Source organism: Corvus moneduloides, chromosome 6 (genome assembly GCF_009650955.1).
Source record: "Corvus moneduloides isolate bCorMon1 chromosome 6, bCorMon1.pri, whole genome shotgun sequence".
NCBI lineage: Eukaryota > Metazoa > Chordata > Aves > Passeriformes > Corvidae > Corvus > Corvus moneduloides.
The window spans coordinates 63237479-63261834 of NC_045481.1; the positions used below are offsets into that span (position 1 = coordinate 63237479).

Consider the following 24356-nt stretch of genomic DNA (forward strand, 5'->3'; position numbering starts at 1 on the left):
CAACAACTGGTGAAAAGCAGAAGCTGGGGCACACAGGAGGTGGGCAAGGATCCTCGATATCCACATCATGCTCTGGTAGAGCCACTCCTCTGCTTGATCAAGTTTATTTTTCTTCCACAGAAACCTGCTTCAAATCCACCTGGAATTCACTCCTTTTCTCAAATATACTCCAAATGTGGGCTCTTGCTACCTAGAAACCACTCATAGCCTCAGGTGGGAGAAGCATTGCTCGGCACAGGAGGTGGCTACACACAGCACCAAAACTATCCTGGTAATTTTTCCCTGGATTTAATTTTTTCATTAAATACAAAACTTCCCCTCAGGTATAAGCCGGTGTTCATTTGTCTCCTGGGAAATCCACTCCCTGCCTCTCTGAGCATAGTGCCAGGGGCCTGGAAATGCTGGATGTGCCCACCTGAACACACACACACACACACACACACAAACATTTCACCGGGGAAACCCTGGAAAAATGCAGCATTCGGTGTGGAGGGATGTTGGTGGCAGAGCCACTATTTTGGGATAACAATGAGTAGGGAAATCCAGACAATTTCTGCTGAAAAAAAAAAAAAAAAAAAAAAAAAAAAAAAAAAAAAAAAACCCAACAAACAAACAAAAAAAACAACAACAAAAAACCCCCCAAAAAAACAAAACAAGAAAGACTGAAACAAAAAAAAAGGATCTTGGAGAAGTGCAAAGAGCTGGAAGTCTGAGGGGGGGAGAGCGAGCGCCTGCGGGCAGCGCTGCCCCCGGAGGTGTCTGTGGCAAGCTGCCCAGCCTGGGCTCAGGAGGTCTTCACAAACACTGGCACCTCGGCCAGGCTGGCAGAGTAATTCCTGAGGGTGGTGCCTCCATCAAACACTCGGGCAGTGTTGGTGTCCAGCCAGAGGTGCCCCTCTCCCGGCAGGTAGATATCCCTCCATGTTTGTCCCTTTTCTGTTATTGGAGCAACCAGGACCTGCAAGGGAAAAGAAGAAGACAGAAAAAAGAGCTTCAGCAGAGGGAGGATTAGCCAGGGTGGATGTGTGGAGATGAGACGGTCATCAGGGAATCCTGGAATGGTTTAGGTGGGAAGGGACCTTAAAAATCATCCAGTTCCACCCCCTGCCGTGGGCAGGGACACCTTCCACTAGCCCAGGTTGCTCCAAGTCCCATCCAGCCTGGCCCTGGACACTTCCAGGGATCCAGGGGCAGCCCCAGCTCCTCTGGGCACCCTGTGCCAGGGCCTCAGCACCCTCACAGGGAATTCCTTCCCAATTCCATCTATCCCTGCCTTCTGTCAGTTTAAAACCATTAACGCAGTGCAGTGAGAGTCCTTCGACAGGATTGGGATCATCCCTGCTTGCAGCAGCCCCAAGATTCTGTCCAGTTTATATTTTGGAAAACCAGAATGAAAAAAACCATCAGAAATGTGTGTTTCTTGCAAAACCTCCTCCCCGGTGACAGCCAATGTAATCCCACCTTCAGGGAGTGTTTTTTCCCCTTGTTTTATGGGAAAAGCGGTTCCCAGCATTCTGAGACTATTTATCCCTGCTAAATCATTTCACTTCCAAAGCTGATGGAGGGTTTCAGGGCCCTAAATAAGAGTTTCATGAGGAAGGCCAAGCTTTTCCAAAAAGCAAAAACCCCAACCCCCACAAACCCCAGCTGCTTTGGCTTGGATTTAAATCTTCCCACTTCCAAGCCCTGGTTTGTACTTGTGGGCAGAGCTGGATTTATAGGAATCACGCCGAATTCCCACCTCATCTCCAATGAGAAACTCATCCTCTATGGTGAAGGCGACTGGATCCGTGGGGCTGAGCCACCAGGCAGGCCGGAAGATGGGGTATCCCAAACTCTGCCACTCCTCACTGTATTTTAGGAGCAGCGGCACAACGAAGTCCTGGTGCCTCTGGATGCACTGGCGGGTCAGATTCACGACCTGCAGGTCGGAGACAAATCTGTGAGGAGCCCAACATCCGGGAAACAGCAAAGCAGGCAGGGAAAACCCAAAAATAAAGCACTGAAAATGTAAAAGTAAAATATATATCCCCTTGGGAAGAGAAGTTACAGAATTGGAATGTCCTGATCGAGTTACGGTGCAAATGGGGCTGATATTGGATATTAATTGATTTGGATATAAATCCATTGGTGACACATTTAAATCCATGGATAACAGACATAAATCAATTGGGTTTAAATGGCTTTAAATCCATTGGTAATTGTTATAAATCTGCTGGATTAAAATCTATTGATTGTGATACGAATACGTTGGATTTGAATAGATTCAAATCTGTTGTTAATGAATATAAATCTGTTGGATTTAAATGGATTTAAATACACTGATAATAGTTATGACTCTATTAGATTCAAATGTATTTAAATCCATTTATATTGAACATGAATCCATTTCAATTAAATGGATTTAAGTCTATTGATAATGAATATAAACCCATTGGATTTAAATGGATTTAAATCTATTGATAGTGACTATAAACCCATTGGATTTAACTGGATTTAAATCTATTGATAGTGAATATAAATCCATTGGATTTAAATGGATTTAAATCCATTTATATTGAACATGAATCCATTGGATATAAATGTATTTAAATCTCTTGGTAATGAGTATAAACCCATGGATTTATATGGAATTACATCTATTGATAATGGATATAAATTCACTGGATTTAAATGTATTTACATCCATTGATAAAATATATAAACCCATTGGATTTAAATAGATTTAAACCCATTGAAAATGGATGTGAGTCCATTGGATTTAAGTGAATTTAGCTCCATTGATCATGAATACAAACCCACTGGATTTAAATGCATTTACATCTATCGATAATGGATATTAATTAATTGTATTTAAATGGATTTACATCCGTTGATGAAGGGCCTTAATCAATTTGATTTAAATTCCTCCGATAACGCGTATGAATCCATTGAATTGAAGTATAGTTAAATCCACTGATAACGGATACAAACCCATTGGATTTCGATCCATTGGTACTTGAATCTAAACCCCGCCAGGCCTTCCATGGCTTTTGGGGGCATTGGCCATGTCAGGGTCCCGGTGTCCTCGTGTCTGGGGTGTGGGATACGTACCCAGGCATCACAGCAGAGCCAGGGCGGGGTCTCAAAGGCCATCACGGGCAGGAATGTCACAATCTGCAGCCACCTCACAAACAGCTCCGGGTCCTGCGGGGCGGCTCCGGCCACGCTCCCTCCTGTGGGAACACCACGGGGCTGAGTGAGGGCCTCACGTGGCAGGAGAAGGTTCTTGGGAGACCTCAGAGCCCCTTCTGATGCCTTGGTGACACTGAACCGTGCCGTAAATCAAGTCCCTCCTGATGGGAGAGAATTTGCTGAAAGTCCTTGCAAAGAGTTGCAACAGAGACTTTTCCTTTAGTTTCAATGCTTCCAGATAGTTGTTTATTAAGTCTTATCAGAGGAACAGAGCCACTAGCGTGAGCCAGGTACAGCATAGAGCACAGAAAAGCAGGAGTGAGCTTGAGTTATCCAAGATTTACACAGGCTTTTAAAGATATTTTAACCAATAGTTACTAAAAACGCACATTATTTTCACTTTCCTACCAATTATTCAGTAAACATGGGCAGGAACTGCAAGAATTCTCTATCCAATCATTCCAAAACTACTTTTAACTGCAGAACATGGAGTAGTAGTAGAAGAAGAAGAAGGTTTAGAGAACAACAACAATCCTCCATTTTGATATTTTTTACTCTTATCTACTTACTACAAAGAGAAGCCTAAAACCTCTAAATTTTTCACCCTGTGACAATCTTACACAGTAGTCTATCACCTAATTCACACCACTGTATTTTCTAGTTCTTGTCTGACTGTTGGTAATTTTTTCCAAGGTTTGAAGCTAAAACAGCGTTGTTCAGGGGGGTAAGAACCCTTAAAAACAGGCAGAGAAATATTCTCGGCACTCTGGGTTCCTACACCTTGGGTTTTAACTTTCGTGTTCTTCAAATCCTGCACTGCCTGGTGTGTAACTCTGGAGTTCCTTGGAGCCTGTTCACTTCTGCTCTCTCGTGCCAGGCAGACATAACAAAGCCTCTCCAGGCCTGCTCTCAAAGGACACCCAGACCATCCTAGGCCCAAAAAGTATAAACCAAAGCCTCTAAAGGGGGGCGAGCTGAGGGGAATTACATCATAGAACTGAAGCTTTAATTGGAGAATTAACCCTGCTGTGCAAATGATCCAAACCTACAAAAGAACTCATGACCCGTTGTCCATCTTGGGGTCCATCTTGGCAGTGGCCTCTGGCCCCCAGGGGTACCTTTGAAGGCCTTTCAAATAAATACCTGCCTTATTCCCTTATTCCTGTCTAGTCTCTGTTTTTTAGGTGGCCTCTCAAGGCATCACTTCCAGTGCCTAAAGCACCCCTGGGAGCCAGGGCATCCCTGGGAGCCATTGCTCCAAAAACCTGGCACGGCTTCCCTGGAAATGGCACCAACGCCCCAAGGGCTCACCCAGCCATCCACAAATGCCCATTTCCTCCAGAGGCTTTTCCCAACTCTTGCGGCTCCCAGGCTGCTGGAACACAACCCCTGGCAGCAAACTGCCCCACTATCTCTGTGCAGGGGGATCTGTGCTCCCATTCATCCAAACCAAGGGCTCCAGCACCTCTTTAGGAAGCAAACTCCCATGCTGGGATTGCTTGAGCCTCATTTTCTAAGGAAAACAGGCTAAAAATAGAGGCTAAATTGAAATACTGCTCTCAACTCCTATTTCAGGGTTGTTGTTTAGCTCAACTCTCCGTGTCTGACACTTCCTGCACAGCCCCTGCCCGTTCAGGGCATGTTTTAACCACCAGTAATTCCATCAGCTCCAAGAAAAGGGGAAATGGATCCCCTTGGCCCTGATTAGAGGTTGTTTCTTGCCCTCTTACAATGTTTTTATTTCAGGATTTCTCCAGCCATTTTGCTTCAGAGCAGAAATGCAGGCTTGGAGCAGAGCTGCTGGGGTTTCAGGAACATCCATTCCCCAGCCAGGAGCCTGGGGATGTGGATCCAGGCTGTGCCAGGTGGGATTTAGCCCAAGCCAAGCCCCTCACGGGTGGGCTGTGGTGGAACTCTGGGGAAGTGCATCCCAGACCTGGCTGCTGCTGGAGCTGCCTGGCAGTATTTAGAGCATGTCCTTTTGTTTTTAGTTCCTCACTTTTTTCCCTGCTAACATTCATCCAATCAAGCCATCACCACAGAAAAGTGGGGAGCAAAACGCTCCAAGCCTTCCCACAGCACACCTAAGGTGCAAATGTACCTCCCGTGCCTGGAAAAAGGCTGCAAAATTCACTGCAGAGAGCCAGAAATAGGGGGGAAAACTGGAAAATCAATCCTTACCTACTGCATCAGGGATGAAGAAGTTGTAGCCCAGGAGGCTGTAGTGCAGCACGGAGGGGATGAGCCCCTTGAGTCCCGCATGGCTCCAGTCGGAGCGCAGCGGGCTCATCTGGACAAACAGTGGGAGGTGACTGGATCTGGGGAAACAACACAAACCCTTCAAGGTGCTTAGAGCCGGAATTCCATGATGCCCAGCTGGCTTGGGAGTCACTGGGGCCAGATTAGAGTCCTGGAATGGTTTGGGTGGGAAGAGACCTTAAAGCCCATCCAGTGCCACCCCTTGCCCTGGGCAGGGACACCTCCCACTATCCCAAGTTGCTCCAAGCCCCGTCCAACCTGGCCTCGGACACTTCCAGGGATGGGTACCCTGTGCCAGGGCCTCCCCGCCCTCAGACCCCACAAGGATCATTGACTCCAACACGCTGCCCTAGCCCACTTCCTCACCGCTTCCCTGGGTGCCAAGAGACATCTCGGAATACCGAGAACATATTCCAAGCACCAGCTCAACCCTCCCCCGGCAGCTCTTGTGCCCATCAGCTCCAGCAAAGCCTCTCCCTGGTGCCCACCTGGTCCCGGCGCTGATGACGGTGCCATTGCCCAGCGTTGCCAGCGCTGCTGCCAGCACCTCGGTGTATCCGTCACCCGCCAGCTCGGTGGGAGCAGGGACGTCCTGCTCCAGGAAGGAATTGCCCTCGACTCCCTCGAAGGCCACGTAGGTGGCCCCCAGCGCTTGCCGCAGGCGCCGGGCACGAGCCAGGTACCAGCCCAGCGCCGCCTCGCTGGTGGCGTTCAGGCGGGCGCAGAGCTGCCCTTTCCAGGTGGTCAGCAGTGGGATCTGCGGAGGAGGATGGAAATCCCTGTCGGATGCGTAGAATATCCTGCTGATTCCGGGGTGCAGGGCTGGGGGATGCTGTGCTGCCCCCATCCCACCCTGCGCCGCCATGGTGCAGCACATCAAGGTGCAAACCCTCCCTCAACCCCCCAAAAACCCCTGAGCTGGTGCTGAAGTGTCCGACAATGAAACTGACCACAAAGAATTGAATTGAGGGGTTTTCTGAACACTGGCAACGTTTTTTGGAAGTGGAAATTTTAAAAACTGCTTTCCGTAGAGAGCAAGGAGAGACGCTGCTTCCCCCTGCACTGCTGTGCCCCAGCGCAGTGGGATCGGGTTGTGTCCCTTGATGAACGATAAACCTGAGGGGCTTTGTTCAGCTTTAATTTTGGTTTGGGGGCTGAGGGGGTCCCGTACCGAGCTGCCCCCGGGTCGGGGCTGGCGGCCGAGCCAGTATCCCGCGGCCTCGCCGCCACGCAGGGAGCGCAGGAAGAGCGGGGAGGTGACGCCAGCGTACGGGGACAGCGTGATGGAGAGCTCCAGGGGCTCCACCAGCGCCGGGGCCTGCCGCTTCCTGCGCTCCGAGGGCACGAGGTCCTGCGGGCGGGAAAGGCAGGAATAAGGCCTTTGTGCGGAGGGAACGCACGCTCCCCGTGTGCCCGGAGGGCGGCAGGACGGCCGTACCGCGGCAACGAGGACAGCGGTGCCGCGTTCCCCCAGGGCCACGATGCCCTCCTGAAGGCGATGCCGCTTCAGCCTCCTCACCAGCGATCTCAGGCCTCGCTTGATTTTGGCGGCAGAACCCTCCGGGCCGTGGTACCGCCAGATCGGAGACCTGCAGGGGGGGAAGATTCCTCGTGAGGTGCTTGGGACAGCGAGCCGGACATGTGGAAGGGTTCCCACTGTCAGGGGAAGGAGCACTCACGGCAGGAGCGCGGTGTCCGGCAGTGTCCGAGCCGCTCCCGCCGGAGCGCTGGCCGTGTGCCGGCGGGCGGCCGCCATGTCGGCGCTGACGCAGAGCTGGTAGCGCAGGGGCTCCGCGCGGCCCGCCGGCGTCTCCAGGCAGAACTGCCTGTGGCTCTCCACAGACAGGAGCAGGGGCACGTCGGGAGCCACCGTCACCGTCACTCCTTCGAGGGAAAAGCGGGGAAATGGTGTCTCGGCGAGCGCGCGGCTGCTCCCGGTCCTGGGAGCCGCAGGGATGAGCGGGGCAGGGCCTGACTGGTGCCAAGGCCTCCCGGGTTGATCCCACCACAGATCCAGCCATGCCAACCATCCCCACTCTGCTCCTGCAGTTCCCTTGTTGACTCCAAATTGCCTTTCAAGGGCTGGATTTCTGCCTTTCGTGGCCTTTTTGCTCGGCATTCAGTGGCCGCAGCAGTGCAGGGCAGCTGCAGCTCATTGGATGAATTTGGGGTAATACCTGAAGTTTGGTGCTCTGCAGAATAACCTAAATATCCCCCCCAGCAATGACACCAACAGCGGAACTCCTGCCTGAATCCAGCATCCCACACTGGCAGCAGGGAGCCATGAAGCTGCTCGAGTGGAGCTGGGGATGCAGCAATGTGCACAGCTCTGGGCTTAGAAACAAACCAGGCACACCAGGAGCATGGCACATCCCCGGGGTGACTTGGGCCACCCCATGCTGAGGCACTCAGCTTCAGCACCACGGCCTCTCCCACAGGGATGAGGCAGCGTGGGATCCATCCCATGGGCCCATATCCCACATTTGTGGGATATTTTATTCCCAGAGACATCGACGCTGCTCTTAAACAGCTGCTTTAGGGGGGAGGAGGGGGGTGGAGAAGCACAGGGATTGAAGCTGTTGGACACTGGACAGGGAAGGAGGTGGTTACCTGTGGATCCCAGGAAGTACCTCTCCAGGACAGGCCCGAAGCCCTCGGGGTTTGTGCCAAGGTTGCCGCTGACCAAGGGCTGCGCGGGGCTCTCGGCGTCGTTGAGGGGCCAGCGCTGGGCACGGATGCTCGGCCCTCCATACCAGGAGACATTGGCCATGGAAAAACAATCCTGCAGCCAAGAAAGCATCGTCAAAGAGCAGGGAATACTCACGGGGAGCAGGAAGGCCAGGCTTGGAACAAACTGTGCTAGTGGAAGGTGTCCCTTTTGCAGCGTAAAATTATGGTTTCATTTAAAAACAAAGGAAAAGCAAGACCTGCTCCCCAAAGCCTGCCAGGTTTTGCTGGAGGAGCTTGAATAAAGGCAAACTGCCACGCCAATCCCACTTCTGCTCCCCACCACGGTTATCAAACACCTCTGAGTCGCAGGTGGAAAGATGCTGCAAAGGTTTGAGCGAAGAGACTCTGCAGGTGTGAGTGGCTGTGGGACAGGAGTGACAACAGAGGGGGAAATTCAAGGAAACAGCTTTCAAATGTGCTGAGGGTACTTGCAGAAACCCAGCTGGGAAACGTGTATTTGGGCTTGTTTGGGTTTTTTTGGTTTGGTCAGGTTTTCATTTGGTTGCTATTTTTCATTAGGTGTTTTTTTCCTCTGGTAGCTCCTTCCTCTGTTTTACTTTAAAAACACATTAACCTCTCCAGCTGCCTTCCCCAGACATTCTGGGGTGAATCTTCAAGTGCAGCTGTCCCCACCTAAGCTCTCACAGAGAGCTTTTAGCCCCATCTTGAGCCTTCACCTCGATGGCACCACAGGGTGACACATCCTCTCTCCCAAGGCATCCCTTCCTCTCATCCTCCCTCTTCCCCGGAGGGCTGATAACAAGAATTTCCCTCAAGAGACTCCGTTTGGAGATTTGGCGCACTTCCCCTAGGCCTGACAGGGCCCCGGGATGGGGGACATCCCCAGCCTTGACCCGCCTCCTGCCAGAAACCATCAGTTTTCACTTCAAAGCCTCTCAAACTTTCCCCTTTCTGCCAAATCGAGGGATCAGCAGGACTTAGCGTCCTCGTGACTTCCCAGGTGGGACAGGCTTCCCCGAAAGCCCGGAGATCTGGGGCCGTGAAGGGGGGCTGGGGAGGGCAGGGGGGACCCAGAGACCCCCCACTCAACCCACCCCATGTTTATTCCCAATCCCAAGGCTTCAGAGCCTCCTGGAGTCCTGAGCTCGGGGGCACAGAGAGGTTAAGTCTCTCCGAGGGGTGGGGAGAGGAGATGTAAATTATTAAAGTGGAAACCCTGGAGGCTCGGAATAGCTGTACCAGGTGTCAGCTGAACTCGTTACACCAGCTGGGAAAGAGGGGAAAACAGTCTGTTCTTAACTCAGATTGCACTGGATCATATTTTCCAATGGTTTGGGTTTTTTGAAAAAGTGGGAAAAAGCCTGTTCTGTCTCACCCTCTCAAAAGCCTCACCCCAATGTCAGTGGAGGAGACCCAGGGTTTGTGCTCAGGCAACACCTTCCACCCACCCCAAACGGTGCCAACAGGTGATTTACGGCTAAAGGGAAACAGTCCTCCATCCCACAGGATCCCATCCCGCTTCCTTCCCTCTTCTGAGGGCTCCCCATGACTGGACAGCCTGCTCTGACAGCGTTTCTCCTTCCCAGAGTCTGCTTTTATTTAACTGAGAGAGCAAGCAGGGAACGATACCAAAAATAAAGCCCCCGTAAGTGCTTGCAGCAGCAGACACGGATTATTCCCATCCCGCGGGAGCTGCCCATTGTGTCTGTGCTGGAAGAGACCTTCCCGAGGCTCTCGCCAGCATTGTCATCTCCAGTGGTTATTTACTCCGTCTCCATATAAACACAGCTCTCCCACCCCGGGGTCACCAACGTGGCACCGCCACAGGATTTTGGGGCTCAGCTTCAGGGCACGATGCTTCCAAAACACTCTTCCCACCCGGCACCTTCCAGGAGCCGCGACCACAGTGCGACCCCAGAACCGAGCTGGGGGACTTGCGGTCAGGCCGGACCCTCCCTTGCTGGATCCCCAAGGGTTTGGAGCTGGGCAGGGGTGCCCCCGTTACCTTCAGGGTCAAGTCGGGGCGCAGCGGGGTCCAGCGGACGCCGTAGCACTCGGTGCCGGGGGCTGCCGGCGGCTCCAGGGAGAGCCGGAGCTCGGCGTCCTCCTCCCAGGAATAGCAGAACTGGCCGCCGTCGTGCCAGCAGCGGTCCCGGGGCGGCGGGGGCTCGGTGGCCGGCACGCTGCCCACGGCGATGGCCAGCACGGGCCGGCCGGCCGGCAGCGCCCGCAGCACCAGCGCCCCGCGGCCGCGCTCCCACAGCATCCCTGCATCCCGGCCCCGCAGCACCCACTCCTCCGGGGACTGCTCCACTGCCTGCCACGAGATGATGCCGATGGTCATGGCGAAGAAGACGGCCACGCCGAGGCAGCCCACGGCGCCTTTCCAGGGCTCCGTCATCTCCCTGAAGCCCAGGGTCCAGGTGGACTCCGGGATTTGGCCGGTGTGGCGGGAGAGGGGCATGGTGCGATCGCAGGGATGCTGCGGCTCCGCTTCTCTGCCTTCCTGCAGCAGCACAGGAAAGAAAACCCTCTGGGACAGCTCCACACGATCTTCTGGGATAGCTCCAAAAGATCCTCTGGGATAGCTCCAAAAGCATGCACCAAACCCAGTTAAATTAAAAAATGGTTTAAAAGAAGGAAAGCTGCAACTCCGTTCTCTCTGCCCTGATCCCGAGGTAAGAGGAGTCCCTTCCGCAGCTTCCTCCACGGTAAATTTCTCCACTGCTGGGCTCGGTGACAGTGGCTCAGCCCCCAAACCCGGGGGCTCAGCCTCTTGGCGCAGCCAGCAGCACCCAGTGACACTGAGGAGGAGGAGGAGGAGGAGGAGGAGGAGGAGGAGGAGGAGGAGGAGGAGGAGGAGGAGGAGGAGGAGGAGGAGGACACACGTGGCCCGGAGCCCGACGGGGAGACGGGGCCACGGGCAACGGGAACCGGGGCCGCGCTCCAGCCCCCGCTTCTCCGTGGGGTTTGGCATCACTTCCCCGCTCGGTTTGGAAGCGGCAGCAAACAGCCAGGGGTGCAGGAAAACATCCCAGAGTGGGTAGAGAAAGGAGGGGATGCAACGTCCTCTTTCCGTCTCCTCTCTCTCTTCCCTGGAAAAGCGTTGGGGTAATGCACAGAGCAAAACCGCCCGTGCGCAGGGTCTGGGCGCTGGGCGAGCCCAAGGGAACCTGCTGCTCCGCCGGCTCACCCGTGGTGACAGCTTCATGGGGTGGCACTGGCCTGTCCCTGTATCCCAGGCCCCATCCCGCTGCCCGATGGCAGGATGGGAATGGTGCCACCTCCCCTGGCACAGCCCAGCCACCCCTACAGCCCCCGTCACCCCCTTACCTAAAAGCAGGTTCAGGGATGCTGTCGCGGCCCCCGAAGAGTCCCCGGTGTTTTTCCCACCAGCAGCAGGTTTTCCTCCTCTTTCCCAGGGCAGTTTTTCCTCCTGGCCGCGTCCAAGACCCGTGGAGCCGAAGGAACTTGATCCAGACTAACCCAGGAGCGTTACTTAAGCCAAGCTCCCTCCCTCCCTCTCTCCCTCCCGCCTGCTCCCCTGCAGCCCGCACGTAGCCGCAGGTGGCTGCATCCCCAGCAGGGGCAGGACATTAAAAACATTCCTTTTTAAAGGCTCTTATCTATAGGGGAATGATTTTAAAGGGATTTTTTGCCAGTTTGCTGAGGTGACTCTGGTTGAGTCTTTACTACACCCGTGTAGTATCCACACACGTGGAGCCCTAGGAGTGCTGACCCTCCTCATTCTCCTGCTTTGGCTTTTGCTGTTGTTACTATTCAATTTTGGGGGATTTTATCCCTGCTCCTACTTCCCAGGAGCCACTGGACCCCCCCCCTTGGATCAACTCCAGGGCTGCCAAAATGGGTGCTGCAGCTAAAGGTGCACCCAAACCAACAGGGAAGCCCCTTCCCAGGATACCTGCAATCACCGCTGGTGCAAGAACTCTGGAAATCTGAGACTTCCATTGACTTCTCCATGCTCCAGTCCCCACTCACGCTCATCTCACCCTGTCTACAGGTGATCAGGGAAGACCTGGATTTTCCAAGCAATATTACAACCTGTTGGCTGCCCAGAGATAAAAAACTTGGGATTTAAAAGCATTTCCCCATCCTGCATCCAGGCAAAACCCCAGCAATCCCAAGGCCAAAGCCCTGCTCGCCCCAGATGCTGCTCATCAGGAGAGTCCCAAATCCACCAGGAAAATTCCCATCTGTGGCCCAAATAAGCCCCTAGAGGGGCTTTTGCTCTCCAGGATTAATTTTTCGTTGCAGCAGGGGCAATATCCAGTGTTGGATGGAGGGAAAAATGGTGGATCCCATCAGGGCAAGAGGGGACTCCAGAGCAGGAGAGGAGGTGGGTCCAGGATAAGGAGAAAGGATGAAAAAAGCTTGGATATGAGCTAGGAGACCGTGATGTCCATCCCAAAGGGGCTGGGGAACGTGGTTAGGAGAGCTGTAGGTGGTGGACTCAGGGGACCCCAAAACTGGGTAAAATAAAGGGAAAAATTAAAAACCAAAGAAGGAAGAAGGGGTGTTCCTTCCACCAGGGATGCTACAGGCACTTGAGGGGCTCAACACTCCCCGTGACCTGGAAAAGGGGAACAAGTAGCAGTGCATAAACCCTGTGGGGATTCAGAGCTGTTCCCCCCCAGCATTAGCCGGAGCCGATGGAATTACTGGGGTGGGATTTACCACCTTTGGCGAGGCTTCGTAGATCCACACGCCCCGGGGAGGGCTCGGCTCGGCTGCAAAGCCTGCAGAAACAGGGCAGAGGAGAGAAAAAGAGGGATCTTTGGGATGATCTGGGATCCTGGTACACCAGGAAGGTTTAATCCTCTGTCCAGGGGAGAAAAAGGGACGTGGCAGCAGCACCCAAAAGCCACAAAAGCTGCACAAGGATCGGCAATTCCCTGTTTCCCACCCCAAAGCGGGCTGGGAGGGGGGCAGCCGATGGGGTTGTTTGGCTGCAGCAGCTGAAGGCAAAGCTCTCTCACACGGCACAAGATTAAATCCCACCCGTGGAATGGCAGGGTGGGATTAGGGAAACCCCGGGATGGCGCAGGTGCGCTGGGATAAGCAGGGACAGGGGGCTGTACCCAGGTGGGGTAGCAGGAAGTGGGGATGGTTTTAAAACCCTTTTGTTAAAAAGCAGCACAAATCCCAGGGGAAAGTCCTGCTGGAGCTTTCAACAACTCGATATTCGGGCAAGTTTGGACCCCCCAGCTCTGCACATGGCTTGGGGGTTTGGGCCAAGCCCTGTCCCACCCTCCCAGAACTCCTGGTTTTTGGGAGGAGGAATGGTTCCATCAGCTTTCCTGCCCATCACAAATCTCAGCGGGAACTGGCTCCCACGAGCAGAATGAAACCTCCCTTCATCTTCCTCCCACTGCCAACAAAAACCACTTAGCCTTGACAGGTCACGGGGTAAAAAACCATTTTGGGGTGGCTCCCTGGATTCCAGGAGGCTGTCCTGCCCCTCTGCTTCCAGAGGGGTTTTTTAAAACATTTGAAAGTCTCTTCCTGTGCAAAATGGAGCATCTTTTCCCTCTTCCTTGCTTTTCAGAGATGGAAAGACCTTGAGGTTACTTTTTTATATCCAGCAGGGCTTTCCAAGCTCCAAGGTCACTGAGGGGCTTGGAGCAACCTGCTCTGGTGGGAGGTGTCCGTGCCCATGGCCGGGAGCTGGAACTGGATGGGCTTTAAGGTCCCTTCCAACCCAAACCATTCCAGGATTCTGGGATTTGCCAGCACTCCAGGTTCGCCGGGCCGTTTGGGATGTGGCACCTACGGGTGGACAGTGCCCAGGGAAGGGATGGAGTGGGAGGCTGGAAACACGTTTCACTCACCAGCATCCACAAGCCGAGCTCGGGAATCTAAGCTTTTTGGTGAAACACCCACAAAACAGGGACTGAGAGTTATTCCCACTGGGATTTAGGGTCAGTGTCCCCGGGAGAGGCTTCCATCACTGCATGCCCTGTGGATCACACTCCTTTCCAGAGCCCTGTCGCCACCTTTCAGGCTGCCTGGAAAAAGGGAGAGTGCAGAGAGCCACAGGGATTTTCCACTTCTGTGGGGTTGCACTTGGGAAGGCCCAGCCCTTTCTATCAATATTTTCCTACAGCCTTTAAGCACCAGCAGTTACAGCCACAACTTCCCAGCCAGGCCCTCCTGGGGTTTCTGGTTTGGGGTTTCTTAAATATTATTATTAAAAAAAAAAAAAATACAGGAAAGCTGTGTGGGTTGGCCAAGAGCAAAGGAAAACTGGTGGGAGCAGCAAAGTGCCTCCAGGACTTGGCATTCCTCCTCCCTTTTCCCCAGTGGGGAGCAGCCTCATCCCAAAACTCTCCCTGCGGGGATGGATCCTGCGGTACCTCACAAGCCCACACCAAACTCCCATTTTTGTCCATTTATCCATGATATCTACAAGCTGGGAGACACAGTGAGGAACCAGAGTGGATTCCCCGAAGCTGCCAGCATGGATGGACGTGGATATCCCATCTAACTGCCCTCCCAGAGTTTATCCAAAGGGAAAAGATACCTTCAGAATCCATCCTGGGAATAAACCAGCCAATGCGCCGTGGTGGGTGTTCTCCTTGCGTTTTCCTTCCCCTTGCAGTTCCCAGCCTTGCCTTTCAGGGCCAGCAAAAGCCTTTGGCTGTGCTGGAGTTCTCCGTGCCTTAGGGAGCTTTGGGCTCCTTACTGGAGCTGAGCTGTTGCTCAGTTTAAAAGGAGTAAAAAAAAAAAAAAGGCAAAAAGGGCGATGTGGTTCCTACATCCCCAGATCTCAGCCCAGATTTCCTCCTGGAAAGCAATCCCAGATTTCCATGAACTCTCCAGCTATTTGTAAAGCAAAAGAGCCGAGCAGCAGGGCTTGCAGTGACAACGTGGCCTTATGAACAGGAACAGCCCTTGGAAGCGCCCATTGTCCCTTCCCATCCCAGCTGTGTCCCACAAACCAGGAGTGCCTGGATTTGGGGGCTCTTTGGGTCCATCCACAGCCCGTCCAGGATTTTGGGAGGGTCTCACATCGAGCAGCAGGTTTTGGGGAGACAGGGGGCTGGGGAACAGCCTGGAGCACCCAAAATAATCCATGGATGGATAATTTTCCAGCTGGAAAGTCACCAGCTCCAGCCACCAGTTTTGGTTGGTGCCGATAGGATGGAAACAGCCCCCATGTACCCCTTGCCCCCCTCTTCCCTTCAGGCAAAGCCTGATATTTTGGGGACACCAAACCCACATTCCAAACGCACAATATTCCCTAAAATTGCTCATCTGGAGAGAGGGGAGCCCGCCTTGCTGAGGAAAACCCCGTAATGGGGCACTCAGCCCCCCGCACTCCCACAGCCAGCCCAGGTACCTTAACTCAGACACCCTCAGTGTTCCTTCTCCGAGCTCAGATCCCTCAGAGGGGGGGTGAGGGTGCTGATTTGGGAACTCTGGTTTGGGATCTCCCTGCTTGGAAAAGGCTGTTGGCAATTCCACCGTCCCCACCGCTCCCAGGAACACGGCTGCTGTGAGGCCAGGGCCATGTGCTGCTCCTCCAGGAGAAGCCTTCGAAAAGGCCCAAAGCTCTATTTTTAAAATTAAAACAAGGCGCAGCCGATGACAAAAGCTGCGAAGACAGAGCAGCTGCACCCCACAGCCTCAGCCCGGGATTTTGGTTTTCCAGCAAACCCCTTGGCAGAGGGGACAAAGGGGGATAATGGGGGGGCCTGGCATGCCAGGGAGCTGCTGGGGGTGAGCACAGTGAGGGAGCTCTTGGAAAGGACCTTTCTGCTTCATCCGCCTCTCCCAAGCTTCCCAGAAATCTGGTGAGCACATTTGCAGCCCGCCTGCTGCCAAATTCAATCCCAGCCCTGGAGATGCCGTTTGGATGATGAGACCTAAATTGTTCAGCTTCTCCCCGTGGAGCTGAGCCACGGCAGGCTGGAAAGGTGCAGGATAACCCTGAGGACAGCCATGTGTCCCCAGAGAGGTGGCACTTCCCAGCGGCACACAGGGGATGGGCACGGAGAGCCCACCTCCGTCCATCCATCCGTCCATCGCTGCTCCCTGCGGGAGCTGTTGGCAGCCCTGAGGCCTGGCGCTCCCCGGGGGCGCTTGTGGCTCTCTTGGGAGGGCTCCAAGGCAAACCAAACCCCGGCCCTCGTTCCTGGCTTGCCTTCCCAAAGCCCCCTGAAGTGCGGCTGTAGTGCACTGCCCTGCTCGGCAGGGAGGGGCTGCAGGTCCCACAGCCCCACGGAACCACCTGTGCCTCCAAGGGGCTCCAAGGGAGCTCCGGGCACCTCCTTTCCAGGGACCTGGCCTGGACTCACCTGCCCGGGGCTCTGACACTCCGGTGAGGCACAGACCTTCCTCTTCTTCCTCATCTTCTTCCTCTTCTGTTCCTTCTGGTTTTTGTCCTTCCTCCTCCCTCCCTTGCCCAACCCCTGCAGACCCCTCACCACAGGAATTTAGGATTTATGCCCCCCAGAATTCCCCTCCCACAACCTCTCCCCACCCCAATGGATGCTGCATCCTCGAGACCTTCCTTTATAAGGGAGAGGAAACTGCCCCTGGAGAGTCATTGGAGGCTTCCAGTAATTAGCAATTACCAGTCCTGAAGAGCTGCCCCTGCCTCTTCTAATGAGGTTTGGTGCTAATTATAGCGGGCAGGGCCAGGAGCCCTGGTGAGGGGCTGTGGCGGCGACCACACGGAGCCTTCTGGATTCCTTGGCATATAAAAAAGGGCTGGGGTTACTCCGGGACAGCGATCCCGGCTGTGCCGAGTGCTCCTCCACTGCCAGGAGCTCTGGGGATGCTGTTCCAGCGCTGGCCCGGCTTCCTGCTCACGGGCTGGTCCCGTCTCATCCATCACTTGGAATAATTCCTGCTGAACATTGCGGGATTCCGCCACGTCCGGCTCCAGCCAGCAGCTAAATCCATCCCCTTGGACGAGCCTTGGAGGTATTTGGGAACCGAGCAACGTGGAATGAGGGCACCCAAACCCTTCACTCGACAGGCTCAAGTGTGTGTTCAGCATCCCAGGGGAGTTGAATCCCTCCTGGGCTCCTCTCTCCCCATCCCAGTGCTTCCCAAACTGGCTCCTCTCTGGCCAGGGTGGCAATGCCCACCCCAGCTGTCGGGCCACAAACCCCCAACCCAGCTCCCAGTGTTCAGCTCCCTCAGGAATGCCATAAACCCCCTAAAAATAAACAACCCCCACCCCCCCCCCCACCTTGTCCAACCCCCTGAGGCGTTTTAGCCCCATTTGGGCTCTGTGTATGGGCAGAATTTTAATTCACTAAATTAAATTTAATTCAATGAAATCAGGATTTTAAAGAAGGTGCTGAGAAGGAGCAGCCCCAAATTGCTTTCCCGGCCCAGCCCCTTGATGGGGCTCATTTTCCCCCCACAGGGGAGCATGGGTGTACAAACAGAGATGGAATTTAAGGAACCCCCCCACCTTGGAGGGAAACCCCTTGGACAGACACCGGCAGCGCTGGGAAACACCTCTGGGAGCTGTAGGAGGGGAAGGGGTGTCTGGGTGGGTTCTGGAGCAGGCTGGGGAGGTGGGATAAGTGGTTTCCCAGGCTGTGATCCTCCAGGGAAGCCTTTCAGGGATGGAGAGAGCCAGGAGGGCACATAGTGCCAGGGCCCCAGGGGGGAGCTCTAATATAAGGGCAATCCCACACCGTGCACCCTTTTCCTTCAGCTCCCTAAAATAACCTCTCCTGGGAGTGCCACAGGCGGTTGGGAACTCGGCTTTTATTGTCACAGGACGTGGCAGCAGACAATGGGGTCAGTCACAACAGGGGGGACAGGGGGGTGACACCACAGGGGGGTCCCAGCACAGCCACCCCGATCAGCCACACAGCCCCAGCATCCAGAGGGAGGGAAGGAGAAGGAGCCCCGAGCCCGGCTCCTTCCCACGCCTTTCCTGCCCCATCCCTGTGCAAAAAGACAAGTGCTCAGCCCACGGTGACTTTCCCTCTGGGAACAGGGCAGCTGATGAGCAGACAGGGGGGTACCTGCAAGCAGCTTCTGGAATCGGCCCCGTTGTGTCCGTGCTACTGAGCGCAGCCGGGATGGGCTGCAAGAGTTTGGGGGTCCGGGGGGTTTTACTCACCAGCCACGCTGAGGAAGCAGGATCCATTCCCAGGGAATGGCTGGTGCCAGCCCAGGAGCCAGCACGGCCCTCGGGTGGCCCACGACAAGGTGGGTGCTGGATTTGGGGTACAGACACACACCCAGCCAGCTCAGAGCAGGGGGAAAAACCCCCCAGACGTGTCTGTGCTGGGTCTGAGCCCCACCAAAACACGGCTGGGCCTCCCTCCAAGGGCTGTCCCAACACCACCAGAGTCACCAGGGCCACCTCGGCTGCGACTGCAGCCACGCCAGAGGGGGAGGAGGGTACGAAGGGATCGGATGGATGAAGAAAACCTTCCCTGCTGGCACAAAGCCCCTTGTAGGAACAACCTACAGGCTTGTGTACCCCAGTCCCACCCTCTCCACTGCTGACCTTCCCCTGTGGAGAGCCGGCACAGCCCCAGCAGCAGCCGTCCCCACCCCGGGCTGGAGCCGGGCCGCTCACTCGGGAATGTAGTCCCTGAAGGAGTTAAAGCTGAGGCTCCGGCCCGCGGAGTTCAGGCTGGAGCTGGCTTGCATCTTGGGAATCTTCTCCATGAGCTTGGACACTGTCCTCCTCTTGAAGGAGCCTGGGGAGAAGTGCCCCTGCCTGAGCAGCTCCTGGTAGAGGCTGCTGAACACCGCCACCGGCTCCTCGTAGCTGTCCCGGGTGGAGATCTCGTAGAAGGGAATCTTGAGGGCCTTGGAGAGGTTCTCCCCGTCCTGGGTGGACACCATCCTGTCGAACTGCAGGTCCTTCTTGTTGCCCACGATGACGACGGGGGGCTGCTCGGCGGCGCCGCTGCGCTTGGGGCTGCCGTGCAGGTGGTTGATGAGGAAGCAGAGCCGCATCACCTCGTCGAAGCTGCAGCGGTCGGTCACCGAGTACACCACGGCAAAGCCGTCGCCCCACTTGATCTTCTCCTCGATCTGCAGGGAGTCCTCCTCCTGCCGGGGTGGGTGGGCTCCCGTTAGCACCGCTGGAATGCCAGCACTGCTGGGTGCAAGCCTGGAAAACCTCCCGGCGCCCTCTCCGTAACGGGATTGGGGACAGCGGTGGTAACACCCGCAGCCCGGGGCAGGAATGGGGTGGCTTAGGCAGCCACCAGCCCTGTCCTGGCATGGATACGGAGGGATTCAGTGCTCCCTCGAGCCGCCAGGATGCTCCACTGGCGCAGGGAGCCCAGCTGTGCCCCACACGGGAACAGGGGAATATTTACCCGAAGCCTCACTGTAACTGAGGCTGGACATCAATCCACCAAAACGCCCTTTCCCTGAGGCAAGCACCACGAGACTCCAGACAGCAGGGATCAGCCAGTGGAAGAGCAGGGACTGCCTTCCCTGGCAGGCCGCTCTGCTCCCACGGCGCTCTCCCGGCTGGGCTCACCTGTCCGGCCGTGTCGAGGATCTCGAAGTGCACCATCTCCCCGTCGATGACAGCTGCATGCCTGTAGATCATTTCTGGGCAGGACACACAGGGAAGGTGTGTGAGAGAACCCCCGGGGAGCAGCCACAGCCCGGGTGGCTGAGAGGGCAGCAGTGACCGAAGTGTGGGAGCAACAAGGGAGGGAGAGGGGCTCCTCAGGAGAGTGGGAGGAGGGGACATTTCTGGGACATTCCAGCAAGGACATGGCTTCAGTGCTCAAAAAACAACCCAAATGGAAAAAAAAGAAAATCCCCAAATCCTAGAATTCGGGAGAGCACGGGCTCCAGGGGCTTAAATGCCTCCTGTCCTTTAAAAGCCACCTCCCAGCAGATTGGGAAGGAATTCGAGGAGCTGAGGAGGATCTGTTGGTTTGATGGTTGGACTCCTAGAGGTCTTTGCCATCCTAAATGATTCTGTGTGATCCCATGATTCCACATGATTCCCTGATCCCATGACTGAGCCTGCAGCACTTCCCTGTGCAATCCAATGGCTCATCCCAATAGATTTTGCCATAAATAACAACAAAAAGGGGAAAAGGGATGCAGGACCCAGGGAGGTGTCAGGACTGCCGTGGGCTGCCTGTCTGGTTGAGGAGGAAGAAGAGGGAATAATGGTGAATTTGGGAGCAGAGTTGGCTGTGCCACGGTGACAGCAACCAGGAAATGGAGTTTTCCTACCTAGGGTTGGGTCATAGTCTCCAATGAATCTCCTGGTGATGAATCGTACGGTCAATGCTGGAAAAAAACACAGTGAACCCTGCTGGAGCTTTCAGTGCTCTGGACTAATTTTTCCTCCTTGCAAGGGCAGAAGAGCAGCAGGAGCAGCCACAGCTCAGGCAATTAAACCCCCTCATCTGATTACACATCTCCCTGCACCAGAGCCCGGCGAGGCAAAGCCCAAATTGCTGGCAAAACCCTCCTTGGGGCCTTTGGCCCTCACATCTTTTCCAGGAAGCTCCTTTGGAAACGTGGTGCTGATGCCTGGAGAGGGAATTTCTGGATAAAGCCACGGTTGAGAGCTCAGGAGAGGAGGGTGGAAGTGGTGCTTGAGCCCTTCAAAGCGTCAATGATGGTAATGGAGATGGGAGTGAAAGGCAGTGGAGAGGCTAAAAGCTGGCTTGGAAAGGATACAGGAGTGGAAAGTGAAATCAGAGGAACAGGGGAAAAAAACAGGGGGAAAAGAGCTAGGCAGGAGCACAGAGCCAGGAGGGAGAGGAGGGAAGGAAAACAGAGCAGGAGCATGACAGGAGGATAAACCTCACCAGAACCAGGACGTGATGAAAAGATGAAAACCCTTCCAGAAACAAAAAGGGGAATGAAAAGCCAACACCAAGCTGGAGCAACACTCCGAGCTGCCTTTCCCTGGGCAACCCAGGGTCAGTTTGTCCCAGCTGCCCACCAGCAGATGTTCCTGGTGTCCTGCCCTCACAGACCCACACCAGGCCAGGATCTGCGTGTTTATCCCAGGAATGTGGCACCCCACACGGGCCAGGCTTAAATAACCACAGAAAGGGAAAGAGGGATGCAGGAACTTCTCCTGCCTCCCACACCTGCCTGGGTCCTCTTTGGGGGCTTCACCATCCTCTCACCTCCCAATCTGTCTCTGGGTTTAAACCCTGCCCAGCAGGGAAGGCAATTGATGGAAAAAGCAGGTAATTTAGCCAAACTGCTCTGAGGAGATAGCCAGGGACCCTGCAGGAGACACCTACAGACACCTTCAAGGAGGTGACAGAATTATCAGGGGGAGCAGGACGAGGCAGGCTCGGTCTCTAGAAAGCACCTGATTGTGTGTCATATGTCAGGCAGCCGCCCAAAGCTGGAGCACATGGTGTGGGATGAGAAGAGGAGCCAATTAGATTGATTAAAAATTGGCTGGAGCGCAGGAGCACGAGTGGAGCTGCCAGTGGGGGAAGCGGCTGCAGGCGGAGCGGCCGCGGCCACCCAGCCTTATAAGGAGCTTTTTCTCCCCATCCTGAACATCAGTCACCTCGGGAAGGGCTCTCCTTGGAGCTCAAAGGGTTAACTGTGCTTTAAATGTGGGGTGGGGGGATGGCCGTGGGCTCAAGGGGTGATTTACCTGCCATGGAGGCGGGCTGGGCACACCTGGGCCGTGCTGCCCCGTTTGTGCCGCTGCGGAACGGCTCCAGCGCCGATCCATCTCCGCTCCACGTGCTGCAGGCAGAGCTCTGCTCTGGATTATGGCAAAGTTTACGCTGGGCAGCAGCAGCAGAGGATAACATGAGCCCAGTCTGGGCTGGATTTCCAGCCCCCGCCGCTGATTCCCACAGCCCTGATCCTGAAACCACACGGCTGCGCCCAAAGCCGTCCCTGCTCGCAGGGTCTGGGACCTCGGCTCACCAGATCCTGGAGGTTTCCAAACTGCTCCATGAAAACCCAAACTGGCTGACAATCAAGGGTTATTTTTCCCTTTTGCAGCTGCCCACATGGGATTTGCCCTTTGGTTGTTCCCACCCCTCAGCTCTCCCGACCTGGCTCTGTAGCCCATGGATGCAGCAGCTCGTCCCGGGGATGCTCCGGCATGGGGCCCACTCACACCCTGCCAGGATGGGAGCTTGGCAGCTCAGGGATGGAACCCACCTTCACCCTCCCGTGCTTCACGCCCTGGCCATGAGAGACGTCACCCCCGTTTGGGGACCCGGCTGCCTCCCCCATCCTCCCCACAGGAGCTCAGACAATGATGCTGCTGCTCTTGGCTCCTTCCTCGCCTCTCCCACACCCGATCCATCACCTGGGATGTCACCTGCCAGCTGGGCAGCGACAGCAGGACAGGTGTCCTCGTCCCCAGCGCAGGGGCTGGCGGCCAGCAGGAGGACGCGGCAGCTCGGGCACAGCCCCCGGGGAAGGTGACACGATGTCCCCTGGCAGGGGAGGACGTGCAGAACAGCGCCCAGGGACACGGATGGGGAGGGACTCGCTCGGGGGGCTGCTCCCTGCTCCTGGCACGCTCCAGCTCTGCTCTGCACGAGCCACGTATCGATTTACCTCCCCGTGCCCCGGCTCCATGGCCTGTGCCGCTGGCACACACCCCGCTGCTGCAAGGCACACGGGCTGACAGCCGAACCCAACCGGAGGAACTTTTAAAGACCCTCGGCACGAGGATCCCACGCTAAGGAGGGGGCACAGCAGCCCCGCAGCTGCCCCAGGAGGGGCCCGGAGGTGCCAGGAATGGGCTGTGTGCCGGGGGGGATGCCCAGCAGCAGGGAGACACACGCCTTTGGGCCGGGGGCGAGCCAAAGGCTCCGTACACCCCCTACAATCATCTGCTCCAGCGGGGCCAAGCGCTGCCAGGGCCCCCCGGGGCTCTGGGTACCCCGGAGCTGAGCCCCATCCCGTGCTCCAGCATTGCTCAGGGACAGCTGGGAGTCGCTTCCTTCAATTTAGTCAGGGAATTAGGATTTTTCGGCAATGCCGGTGGCACAGAAACGCAATTCCAGCGGCTCCGACAGCCCGGCACAGGTGCCACTGGTGTGGTGCCTTCCCTTTTCCAGAGGGGCAGGACATTCCCTTTCCCCAAGGGCACGGCAGCATAGCCGTGTCCTACAAGGCTTTGCATGGATCACGGATCACTGCAATGTGGATCCACATGGATCCACAGTTTCCCCTGCCTCTGACCCCACTCCTGCGGGCTACAGGGGACACCTGCGCCCGCAAGTGCTCACAGCCCGGGATGGAGCAGTGGGAAAGGGGGGAGGATGATCCCCAGGAAGGAAGGAGGGAGCTGAGGTGCTCCCAGCACAGCATCCCAAACCCCCGCCCCAGCAGGCACAGACGGAGAGCGCCGAACAAGGCGCAGGGAAAGGGAGTTTTCCCGAAGGAAAACAGCCCGGTGCCGTGGAGGAGGCTCAGCAAAGCTGCTGGGGGCGCTGGGAATGAGCAGCGAACTCCTCACACCCGGGAAAACCCATTCCAAGCCCGGCTTTTGGGAAAGTTCTCCCGGCCAGTGATGTCCACCCCGGGTCCCCGCGCAGCTGGGGACCCCTCGGGCAAGGGAAAACCCCCATGGGACGAGCCCCGGCGGCCAAGTGTCCATGTGGGAAACCCGAGGGGAAGGAAACTCAGTGCCCTCAAACCCCACGGGTTGGGGGGGGGGGGGGGGCGCAGGGATGATGCCCCTCGTCCCGGCTTTCTACGGGACGTGGGAAGGTTGGTCCCTCTTGTCCGGAAGGGAGAATGCCGGGGGGATGCCAGAGGGTGCCAGGGGATAGCAGAGGGATGCAGTGAGATGCCAGAGAGGTGCTGGGGGGGGTTGCCTACCTGTCTTGCCCACGGCGCTCTGTCCCAGCACGACGAGGCGCAGGGTGCGGGCCGGGCTGAGGCTCACGGAGCGGCGCAGGGGCCGCGGGAAGCTCATCCCGGAGCCGGGCCGGGGCTGCCCCGGAATCCGCCGCTCCCCGCTCCGCCGGCCGCTGCTCCGCCGGCCCCGCCTCGGGGGCCGGGCTGGGCTCAGCCCCGGGCGGGCCCGGCTGATGCCGGCCTCCTCCTCCTCCTCCCTGGCCAGCGGAGGCGGTCCTCATCCCGGCCCGGAGGCGCTTCGAGAATTGTGCCTCAGTTTCTCCGCACGCAGCAGCGCCGGACCGGGAAAGCTGCTCCCCCCAAAGGGGCAAAGCCAGAGTTGGACGGGGCTCGGAGCCACCTGGGCTCTGGAAGGTGTCCCTGTGCACGGCAGGGGGTGGCAC

The 24356-nt window shown here is 56.1% G+C and overlaps 2 protein-coding genes across 3 annotated transcripts; both read right to left on the reverse strand.

Annotated features, from left to right (window-relative positions):
- Nucleotides 1-612: 612 nt before the first annotated feature.
- Nucleotides 613-16505, reverse strand: LOC116445310 (SITS-binding protein-like). The gene is made up of 14 exons (XM_032111831.1): nucleotides 14666-16505; nucleotides 13974-14150; nucleotides 12047-12881; nucleotides 11458-11605; nucleotides 10130-10630; nucleotides 8044-8215; nucleotides 7113-7317; nucleotides 6872-7022; nucleotides 6605-6784; nucleotides 5922-6190; nucleotides 5356-5492; nucleotides 3094-3215; nucleotides 1742-1921; nucleotides 613-958 (listed from the first exon to the last, which is right to left on the reverse strand). The coding sequence occupies exons 5-14, from the start codon at nucleotides 10586-10588 to the stop codon at nucleotides 785-787; spliced, it is 2049 nt and encodes a 682-aa protein (XP_031967722.1). The 5' UTR covers nucleotides 10589-10630; nucleotides 11458-11605; nucleotides 12047-12881; nucleotides 13974-14150; nucleotides 14666-16505; the 3' UTR covers nucleotides 613-784.
- A 1349-nt stretch (nucleotides 16506-17854) lies between these two features.
- Nucleotides 17855-24109, reverse strand: LOC116445386 (ras-related and estrogen-regulated growth inhibitor-like). Of its 2 annotated transcripts, XM_032111974.1 has the most exons (5): nucleotides 23935-24018; nucleotides 21737-21872; nucleotides 20338-20394; nucleotides 19622-19695; nucleotides 17855-19182 (listed from the first exon to the last, which is right to left on the reverse strand). In XM_032111974.1, the coding sequence occupies exons 2-5, from the start codon at nucleotides 21741-21743 to the stop codon at nucleotides 18697-18699; spliced, it is 624 nt and encodes a 207-aa protein (XP_031967865.1). In that variant the 5' UTR covers nucleotides 21744-21872; nucleotides 23935-24018; the 3' UTR covers nucleotides 17855-18696. The 2 variants fall into 2 exon arrangements, with proteins under 2 accessions (XP_031967865.1, XP_031967863.1); XM_032111972.1 differs by lacking the exon at nucleotides 21737-21872 and having other exon boundaries at nucleotides 23935-24109.
- Between the last annotated feature and the right edge of the window lie 247 nt (nucleotides 24110-24356).

What these genes read in the sequence shown, in the direction of transcription:
- LOC116445310 (XM_032111831.1), bottom strand. Translation starts at nt 10,588, where the DNA reads ATGCCCCTCTCCCGCCACACCGGCCAAATCCCGGAGTCCACCTGGACC. An exon ending in CTTCATCCCTGATGCAGTAG is followed by an intron (nt 3,216 to 5,355) that starts GTAAGGATTGAT and finishes GTGTTCCCACAG; the next exon opens with GAGGGAGCGTGGCCGGAGCC. An exon ending in GGCTCTGCTGTGATGCCTGG is followed by an intron (nt 1,922 to 3,093) that starts GTACGTATCCCA and finishes TCCGACCTGCAG; the next exon opens with GTCGTGAATCTGACCCGCCA.
- LOC116445386 (XM_032111972.1), bottom strand. Translation starts at nt 24,031, where the DNA reads ATGAGCTTCCCGCGGCCCCTGCGCCGCTCCGTGAGCCTCAGCCCGGCC. An exon ending in GAGCGCCGTGGGCAAGACAG is followed by an intron (nt 20,395 to 23,934) that starts GTAGGCAACCCC and finishes GTTTTTTTCCAG; the next exon opens with CATTGACCGTACGATTCATC. An exon ending in AGACTATGACCCAACCCTAG is followed by an intron (nt 19,696 to 20,337) that starts GTAGGAAAACTC and finishes TGTCCTGCCCAG; the next exon opens with AAATGATCTACAGGCATGCA.